The sequence below is a fragment of the Sphaeramia orbicularis genome, chromosome 11 (genome assembly GCF_902148855.1).
Source record: "Sphaeramia orbicularis chromosome 11, fSphaOr1.1, whole genome shotgun sequence".
Classification (NCBI taxonomy): Eukaryota; Metazoa; Chordata; class Actinopteri; order Kurtiformes; family Apogonidae; genus Sphaeramia; species Sphaeramia orbicularis.
Window position 1 is genome coordinate 51,604,186 of NC_043967.1, and position 10,477 is coordinate 51,614,662.

Genomic DNA, 10,477 nt, shown 5'->3' on the forward strand with positions numbered 1-10,477 from the left:
TGCTCTATAGAACATATTATAAATACTTATCTGTGGAGGCCAAATAAAATTGGATTAATTAGGCATTAATTATCATAATAGAAAATAGCGATGACAAAATCATGTGTGGCATATGACAGTACAAATATGCTCTAAACCATTGAAAACTAAATCTACAATTTAAATACTGACACTGAAATGTGTCCATGTAGGCTATTTGAAAAGCAGGAAGCTGTTAATCCACAGTATATTTTGTTTTTTGGGAGAATACTAGGTAAACAATGCCTGCGACTAATTTATGAATCTAATAGTGAATTCGTTGCACATTTATTCATTAAGTTAAATAGCTGGTAATACTGAAACTTGGCAGAGTTTTTAACAGGATGCATGTTGTGCAGTTTCCTCTGTATCCCGCTTTTCTCCAGGATGCTGCTGGAATGGGATGTGGACAAGTTTTGAAACGACACATATTCTCGCGACATTTGGCGTAAGATCCTCTCTAGTCCCCTTTGAATACTTCGCAAATTGTGTTTTAAATATAGTTTATTATATCCAGCTTTCACGTTCCTTTAAACAATGCTTTTGTAACACAATAAGTATTTTAATATAAGATAACTATCGTTTTTTGTTTTTTGGTTTTTTTAACTAAAGGAGGCGAAGTAAATAGAAGGACGCGAAAGTGGCATGGAACGTACTCTCGCGAGATTTCAATGAGTGCAGTTGAGTTAATGCCACGTCTTATACAGCTACCAGTGGTTGGACAAAACTAGAGGAATATTTGCAGACTAACCAAACACAGCGGACACAGGACGGAGAAGTAACCAGCGGCCAAACAGACAGTGATATCTGGCACATTTAGGTAAGAATTAATGATTTGTTCTAGTGATGCTGCTCCTGCTTCAGCAACACGTTAGCTTGTTTATTAGCTAGCTAGCGGCTAACAAACATTTCGTTTAACTTAATCGAAACCATTGATCATTGTTTGACGACCTGGCTTTTACTGTTTACTCTGAGATTAAGTTGACGCTTTTTAGGATTAGATGTTATCCTCTTTACATCCACGTCTGGCGTGTCTGCCACCAGGATATAAACAAAATCACAGTTTAAAGCTAGACCTGGTTAACAATTTTCTCGCCTGACCAGGAATTTACAATTCCAGCTTCAATAACATTTACACACATCATCTCATCTTGTTAAGTGTTACTACTAAACATTGTAGCACATCTGTATATCACATCATAACCTTAATACTGAGCATGATTGCCAAATTGGATTGACAATAGTCCAGATCCTACTGTAATGTCATAGCTTGAGTCAGTCCTTCCCAAATGTGCAAAATGTGATGTATCAATGAAAAATATCATTGATCATGAACACAGATCATCTAGTCAGTTTTATAATGTGTGTGTATCAGTCTAAATCAATTAAAGCATTCAATTTACTGATACTGGAAGTCTTACAAGAGGTGACATACGATACAAACTAAACAATGCATTGAGGCCGTACTCTTTTTCTATTGTTCATCTCCACAGTTTAACTGCACAGGATTATAATTGAGCACATGCAGGAAAAAAATGCATTGCAGTTTTATCGACATATTTCGTAGTAGTGATATAAATCCGGCATTCCTTCTCATTGAAAAAAAAATAGTATCCGAAAAGGTCGATGTGACTTTTTCTGTGGTCTTTGTAAGTTTGGATAAAGGATTTCAGTATGTTCATTGTGCTGATCTACTTGACTGTGTGATACCACAATTTGATCACAAATTGTCATTTGATGCCAAACTATAGTATCTGAGGAATATATGTCACCAGCAAAAGTGACAGAGGCACATGCATAACTTATACACTTTTATTACTAATAACAGGAATAATTCATGGTAAAAGGTTTTAGATTTTTTCTAAAACTGTTTTCAGTGGAAAAATTAAGTGACTGATGACTCCATTGGCTACAGAATCCTAAACAGTTATTATTATGTCATGTCAAATCTAAGTCATGCTAACCAGAATTAAGTTACAACAAGCCTCAAACAACATGTTGTGATGAACACAGCCTGTGTGTTATCTGCATGTTTACATGGCAGCAAGATGGCAAATAAGTTAAGCTGATGCTGTGTTTTTCTTATATTCATGCTGTTGTCCGAAATGACACATTTTCACAGATTTGGATTTGGATATTGCATTTGGCCATGCTTCAATTTCATAATCATTTAATATTAATTATTCAATCCTAGCCAGGCTCCAGATCTACTAGTAGTTTTACACCTTACAGCTGTAGTTGGTCATTCTTTTCTCCCACTGTTTTAAATTTACAGGGAAAAGGTGAATGAAATCATATTCATCATCTGTGAAGGGGAAAATAAAATGCAGTCCTTTTACCTTGACTGAAGTGTGACTTTCTTTCTTGTGCTTTTTGTCTTTTCCCAGGGGGACAAAATGAGCTGTGTACGTCTACTGGCACTGACACTCGCCACATGTGCAGTACTGCTGATTGCCTCCCAGTCTGCCATCGCTCACAGCCATTCCCATGGTGACCACGGACATGGCCATCACCACGGACACCATCACCACGGACACTCCCACGGAGAGGACGATCACCATGGGCACTCTCATGGTGCTCAGGTGAAGATGTTCCATGGAGCGAGCAAATGGAGCGCTGAGGCCAACCTCCCAGATGAGGAGGATCACCATGGACACGGCCACGACCATGGACACGGACATGCTCATCACGAGGATGTTGTTCGTGTGCACAAAGATTCAAGTGACCACGCACACTCACATGGAGGCGAGAGAGCGAAGAGGGAAGCTGATGGAGATGAGAAGAACATGATGGAACTTTGGACTCAGGTGTGTTTATGCGTTTAATGTAAAGATGTGGATAATTAAAAGAAAAAACTTGTTTTCTGAGACGCTGGGAGTACTACATGATCAGGAGTCACAGGAACAATCAGATTTTTCTACTTATTCACCAAAGTGAGCAACACTAGTTTTATGTTATAACTTTGGTGCTGTAATAGTATGATCAGCATAAAATCATTAATATTGTCAATAGTAAAGCCAGCGCCAAAACACATTTGACTCATTTTAGCAGAATATTCTTCATATGAGTAAAAAGGAGCATCACATCACTGTTTGGGAATACTTACATATAAAAATGTTACTGATTACAGTCACTGAGGGGAAAATGTATTTTAACTACAGGTGTCTATATATATTGGCATGTATGTATGTATGATATTAGTTTCATTCTTTTTGGTAAAAAGCATTTACTGTGTAGAATATCATTATGCATCCTTTCGTTTTGCATCTTTTTGCAGTGTATGAATGCCCTCTTGTGGCTGATTTTTGTATGGCACTGGTCTGCTGATTGCTGGAAGTTTTACACTACTTGATTTAGATTTTTTTTCAAGAAAATTGCAGCTTTGTAACCCAGTTTGAAAAAGTAATTGCATATAAGGAGTTACATTTCTTTGATGTAATCAAATTAGTTAAAATTACTTATAACATTTTAAGCAGGGAAGATAATTATCCTAACTAATCAAATATCCAAAAGTAACCCAGACAGCACTGCATTTCATTTACTTTTATGCATTATAACTCAGATGATAAATTAACAGTCATCACTCGTGTCAAACCTTGTATTTTGACATGATTTCTGAGTTTTTGTTCTTGTCAGTCACATCAGTTCGAAATAGATATTGACCAATGTTTTGTTTTCAGGGATCCGTATGTTGAGTGAGTCATTTACTGTGTGAATAGTCTCAGGATGGACCAATGAGTGCCACTGCATTCACTTTGTTTCCTGTGTAGGCTGAGTCTTGATGGATATTGTGTAAACTTAGACTCCTGAGACCAGTTCCGCATGAATAACTGCTCCTTTTTTGCTGTTTTACCTTCATGTTGTATCTCTGACCTTCCAGTTTTTCATTACCTTCTGAAAGTGGGAGTGGTCCTAACTTTCCGTCCATCCCTCTCTGCAGGCTATTGGAGCCACCCTGCTTATCAGCGCTGCTCCTTTCCTCATCCTGTTTCTGATCCCAGTTCAGTCCAACAGCGACCAGCACCAGAACCTGCTGAAGGTGCTGCTTAGCTTCGCCTCAGGTGGACTTCTGGGCGACGCCTTCCTCCACCTCATTCCACATGCACTGGGTAGGAAGTTCCTCCATAGAGGTTTCATCTAAAACATTAAATAGTAAAATTTACATGACATGTGACACCTGGAACATATTTGTTACCTCTTGCGTGTGTAGTTGTTGCATTACCTGTCAATTTTCAGTTTTTTTTTTTTCTCCCATGTTAAAGCTACAGTGCTTGATTGTTTTTAGCATTACAGGGAAAAAAAATCTACAGTGTTTCAGCAGTTTGTAATTCAAGTGGTCTGACAGGACCAGTAGAGGAGACTTCTACATTCATTCCTTGCCTGTGATTTTGACGGGAGAAAATCTACGCTGTGACGTCCAAATGTATTCAAATCTCAGGCATTTTTTAGACATATAGAGGGTTAAATACATGATTGAAACTTGTAATGACTGACCACTGATAAGATTCCATCAGACACAACCTGGATCTGACTGCTGCTCTATTCCAGGAAACCTAGCAAAGTGGTTGTACTTTCAATAATATGAAGTTAAGTCATTTCATCTGTATTTACCTTTGCTCTTTTCATTTGAACTAAGAGGAGGAAGCTGCAGAAGGACGAGGTGTAAATCTCCAAATTCTGGCATTTTTTGCCCTCATTCTCTGCCCACAGTAATGCGGATATGTTTCTAAACTAGTATTTTCCACCTCCGTTTTAAGAAACGTTCTGTCCAAATGAAATGCCTCTGTCCACACAGAGCAAAAACAACTGATACAAACACTCAGAAAAACTGCAGATAATATATCACTACCAGACACACAAGGAGTGAAAGTTAGCAGCAAGAACAAGTTCAGTTATAAACGCAAGTTTCAAAAAAGCTTTTGAGACTTAAAACATTGTTTTTGTGTGGAACGAGAGGCTCAGACAAAAAGTTTTGTGAAATATCCACCTTTTTTTTTTTCAGCACATTTATTCATCTTGTTTCCTGCCAAGGCTGATGGTGTCTGAACTGGTGATGATAAATGAAAGTTTTAAAGCATTTCACATGTAAATTCAGGAGGCTCATGTAATGTCACAAGGATGTTCACAACAAGAGGCAACCTAAATCTGAAGATGAGATGAATTACATGACAACAGCTACAACACGGACATGTTTCTGTCTTCTAATAGTTGTCTGTAAATAGTTAACCTGTACTTGACATTAGAACCAGGGAATTATGTCAATAGATTTGAGTGAAAAACAGACTTTTCTTTTCCTGTGTGAATGCACCATTTGAAACACAGACTCTGGGTTAATTTCACCTGAGTCCACAGGTCATACTGGTCCTGTAAGAACAGGGCTTTAGACCAAATCTGCATAAGTGAAATCAAAAATGCAAACACACAAAAGGTTTTTCTTAATTGCTGATGGTGCTTTTGTATTGGATCTGCACAGAACCGCACTCTCACCACGGAGAAGATCACGGCCACTCACATGACACTGAAGAGTCACATGACCACGGCCACTCCCACGGTACGCATTCAGTGAACAGATGGAGGCATAGTACATGTGACACCCTTAGAGACAGCAGTGACACCCAGAATTAAAGGAAATGCTCTATCTGCATTAAACTGAACTGTTTCAGATGTGTGGTACCTCTTCTCTACCCAGGAGCCGCCCACGGTCACATGATGTCAGTGGGTCTGTGGGTCCTCGGTGGGATCATCGCCTTCCTGGTTGTGGAGAAGTTTGTACGTCTGCTGAAGGGAGGCCACAGCCACGGACATTCCCACAGCCACTCACACGGTACTCATTAAAAATATTTCTTCAGTATAACATCTATTGTTGTTGTAATGGCTTTACCTTTAGCCACTACGACGGTGTGGAAGGGTTCAACTTGTTGTATTTTTTAACACGTGCATGAATGAATGTCCGTTTGGTTTTCTTTGTCTTTGGATATGCCAATCCATGTATTCACTGCTATCAAGTCCAAGTGTTCATTACAGGTCACAATCGTTGTTCCATATACTTTCTATAAATAAACAAAATAGGCTCCTTAACATAAAAAAATGCTGAAAACGCTGACCAACTTAATTTACTCTGTCTCAGTCAGAAAATTGTTTGGGGCTGTCCTCACTCTCACACACACACACACAGCAGGTATATGTAACCTTGCAACACCAACACCCATGATGAATTGCACATGTGGCGATCATCACAGCCACACCCACTAAACAATTATTAAATTAAGGTCAGAATAAAAAGATGAATAAACAAACAAAATGTATTTTGGCTCCAACAGTCATGTATTACTGAAAAAAATCCAGTTTAGTTTGCACATTACAGTTTATCGTTGCACCTTACTTTTTGATTGTCCAGATTTTCTACCAGTTCTCTTTTATACTTCTAATTTATTATGTGCAGTGTGTTTGCTCTTGTATTCTTGTCTGTCTAATCTTGCAATGAATGTTTTTAGTCTTTGAAGGTAAATTAGACTACAACTGTCTGATGTCTTGTAGTTTTTTCCTCTTTATCATGTAGGTGATGCGGTCAAGTTGTCTCTTCTAAATTTTGTTATTATATTTTCAGCTGCTCCTAAAGAAAAGGACAGTGATGGAGAAGAAGAGAAGGAGGAGAAGAAGAAAGACGACAAAGGAAGTAAAGATGAGAAAGTGCCAAAGAAAGAGGAGAAGAGCAGCACAGGTTAGAGCAGACATTACACCTACACCAGAGAAGGTTCACAGAGGTCATGGCCCTGCTCTGACCTCATTTGTACAGTAGTGTGACGAGAACCTCCTTGACCCAAATGTGACAAAGACTAAAGAGCTGATTATTGATTTTAGGAAGGAGAAATCTGAGCCTGAAGCTGGTATTATTCATGGTGAGGACGTCCAAATTGTGGACACGTACAAATATCTAGGTGCTCTGATTGATTCTCAGCTCAGGTTCGACAAAAACACTGAGTCAATGGTCAAAGGAGGTCAACAAAGAATCCACCTGCTGCGGAAGATGAGCTCTTTTAGGGTTTCTAAACCCATTTTATGTAGTTATTATCATTATTTAAGTGTTTTTACTCTTTTTTTGCTTTTATAATGGGCAGTCTATTAAGAACAACAACAGTCTCCGTAGCATCATTAGGGTGATTCGAGTCCAACTAAATGACTTGAATTCTTTGTGGAAAAAGCAGGTGGTGCAGAAAGCCAGAAGACTCTAAACCCAACCAGACGATATCCTTAAAGATAGATTTATGTTAATGGCATCAAGGCAACGTCATTATGCGCCTCAAAAGAAAACGAACAGATACTCAAACTCATTTATTCCCTCTGCCATCAGGCTGATAATGAGTCAGGTGTAGTTATTGGTTTGAATAACCGATACGTGTCTGTTAACTTACTTACCTGTGTTTTCATAAACTGTTCTCACTGTGTGATGTATGTCTGAAATGGTTGATGTCTTGTTGCTTATATTGTCTTTATGATTCACTTCCTGAATTGAAATTGGGGACTGCTAAACTGAATTGTCTATTGTGGGATAAATAAAGTTATACATCAACCAGAAAACACATCAGTTAGCATGATGGGTAATATGTGCAAACGTGTTCATACACTGTTAGCGTTAAGTATTCTCCATTTGGGTTACCTGCTTTTTTTTTTATACAAATATACCGTCAGGTGTTTTTCAGTTCAGAGTGATCATTTAGAATAAAGTTATTAAGAAACATCATGTGATCAGTCTGTTCTGTCATCCTGTCCCATCTTGGAAAAAAAGCATCTAATTAAAAACATCCCAGTGCTACATATTTGCGTTTCTTTGTCTCATGTAGATATTAAGGTGTCCGGTTACCTGAACCTGGCAGCTGACTTCACACATAACTTCACTGACGGCCTTGCAATCGGAGCGTCATTCCTGGTCAGTCCAGCAGTGGGCGCCATCACTACACTCACTATCCTGCTGCATGAGGTCCCGCATGAGATCGGAGACTTCGCCATCCTGGTCCAGTCCGGCTGCACCAAAAGAAAGGTAAGAACGAACCAAAACACAGTCAGATGTCAATTTATCTCTAATTCACTGGATTAATAAGAGTTTTTGCTTTTTAATCGACGTGAAATAAATCTTTTGTGGTCATTGCCTACTAGGGATACTTTATTTCATTTGACATTATTTTTTAAATAGATAACAGTTTTGACACTTTGCTTTTGTTTTTAAGGATGTACTGATGTATCATTCATACATCACCGAGTGTCAATTATCTGTTTTTTTATCCTCCCAAGACCCAGCAATGCATTTTTGTTCTCTGTAGGGGATGAAAGTTTGACAGTTTTACTAAAAAAAATACTGTCCATTGCAAAGGACATTTCATTAAAAAATAGTTTTATAAAAATGTATGTGAAAAAACTGTTGCATTATGCAGTTTTCCAATCAAGATGACTGTTTAATGTAAAAAAGCTAAAATTTTCACTTTCCTGGGTCTCAGGAGGATATATTGAAGGTTTTTGCTTAAATGTATACATTTGCATAAATGTGTACATTTGACTGTGCAGTGAAAGATAAGGTGATGGACTGAGAGACTTTAAAATAGGAACTCTATTTTTTTTATATATTTATAGTGGAAAATTCTTTGTTAAAGGTATAAATAACATTAAAAAATTAACAGAACAGAATGTAACATTGGTGTTGGCCAGGAATTTTGCATTGGTTGCGTCCCTGTTTGGTGGTTGTTTATTCACCATGTTACATTTCCTGCCTTATACTAACTTTCACATTGATCTGACATGAAGTAACAGAGAAAACTGATTTTGAAGAGTTCAGTGACAGAAAAAAACTGATTAAAATCATGAATAATACTGAGAAAACCTGATATTTAATTCTAGGTCCCTGTTGCTCTGCCCTCACTAATGATACATGAATCCTCTATTTCCCATCAGGCCATGTGTCTACAGCTGCTGACAGCCCTGGGAGCTCTGGCCGGCACAGCTTGCTCCTTATTGGCTGAAGGCGTGGGTGCCGCGGCAACCGCCTGGATCCTTCCGTTTACGGCCGGCGGCTTCGTTTACATCGCCACAGTGACTGTGCTCCCAGAGCTGCTGGCGGGCCGCTCCAGCTTCGGACAGTCGCTCATGGAGATACTGGCCCTGCTGTTCGGAGTGGGCATGATGGTGTTGATCGCCGAGTATGAGTGAGACACCACTGAGACAGAAACGCACTCCTGAAGAGACAGACGGATATAGAAAAGGTCAAAAAAGGGTTAAAAATGTGGTTTCAGGTTGAGTTCAAGTGGATGTTTTTCTGTCAAGGTTGTGAATTCTTTGATTATTTTTTTATGAAGTTCCGCTTTGGAACAAACATCACATAATAATGGCGAATGGATATTTTTTTTTTGTCTTGTTTTTTAATTGTTTAATTGTCAAATGTCCAATTGCGTTACTGCTTTATGTTGAAGCGAATGTGTCGACTTCAGCAGGAGTGACTCAATGGGGGACAGAAACTGGGGAAAAGTTTTAAAGGACGGTTATTTTTCCAGAGTGATAGAAGGTAGTTTTACTGTTTCTGTTCCTAAACTCTGCTCACCACTTTCACAGCAGATCATCCACTTAGTTTCCTGCTTTTTAAACTGACAGCTGGGCCCGTCGTAAACAGATTCCCAGTAACAAGACTGAAGTCTGAATTCTTCAGCACATTGGTCCAGAAGTCTACATTTCAAAGCTGAGTCTGTCAGAAGCAAACGACGAGCTCTCATTTGTTGTCACCACGCCGACCTGCTCCGTTCTGTGTTTACTGTCGGTTTTGTTTGAAGATATTGAATGTTAGTATTTTTACATTCCACTGAATAAAAGAAATTATTGTGGCTCATACAGATGGGATCAAAATGGATTCATGTTCAGCTTCAGTTAATTAAAATCCACCTGATTCTCCATGTGAGGGAAAGTTGTTTGAAATATAATTGTGCTGAAATATTTCAATTTTTTTTTTTTCAACAGCTGATGAATGATACAGCGGAAAGTGAACATTTGTAGCTGGGAAGACAATACACCATCAATAAAAGTCAATTTCCGAATTGAGAACTTTTTTTTTTTTTTTTTTACACAATACTTTTCAGCTAAACTACATACTTAAAATATTCAGTGTGACTGGAGTGGTTCAACACAGTATTTGTGTGTTAGTGTGCAGTTTACAGAACTGACCACAAGAGGGAGCAGCAAGAAACATGGAGTACATCCTTTCTGCAAAGTTCTTTGGAATCTACTGATGGATTATGCCAATTTATATACAGGATTACACAACAGTCAAACCCACAGCATGACCTAAGATGACATTCTATCATTCCTGTGTCAGCGTCCTCTGAGAACATTCTGCACATTAAATTTAAATCGTTGAGGTTTCAGAGGTTTAAGGGAGACTTTAAAGGCAGTGGACCAGGATCTGAGGAAGGAGTTTGATGGA

General features: G+C 38.5%; 1 protein-coding gene across 1 annotated transcript; it reads left to right on the forward strand.

Annotated features, from left to right (window-relative positions):
- The first annotated feature begins 679 nt into the window (after nt 1–679).
- Nucleotides 680–9,993, forward strand: slc39a7 (solute carrier family 39 member 7). The gene is made up of 8 exons (XM_030147567.1): nt 680–838; nt 2,406–2,825; nt 3,959–4,127; nt 5,492–5,569; nt 5,708–5,842; nt 6,626–6,739; nt 7,860–8,056; nt 8,962–9,993. Exons 2-8 carry the CDS (start codon nt 2,415–2,417, stop codon nt 9,214–9,216), a joined length of 1,359 nt encoding a protein of 452 aa, XP_030003427.1. The 5' UTR covers nt 680–838; nt 2,406–2,414; the 3' UTR covers nt 9,217–9,993.
- The last annotated feature ends 484 nt before the right edge of the window (nt 9,994–10,477 follow it).

What these genes read in the sequence shown, in the direction of transcription:
- slc39a7 (XM_030147567.1), top strand. Translation starts at nt 2,415, where the DNA reads ATGAGCTGTGTACGTCTACTGGCACTGACACTCGCCACATGTGCAGTA. An exon ending in TGATGGAACTTTGGACTCAG is followed by an intron (nt 2,826 to 3,958) that starts GTGTGTTTATGC and finishes CCCTCTCTGCAG; the next exon opens with GCTATTGGAGCCACCCTGCT. An exon ending in CCTCATTCCACATGCACTGG is followed by an intron (nt 4,128 to 5,491) that starts GTAGGAAGTTCC and finishes GGATCTGCACAG; the next exon opens with AACCGCACTCTCACCACGGA.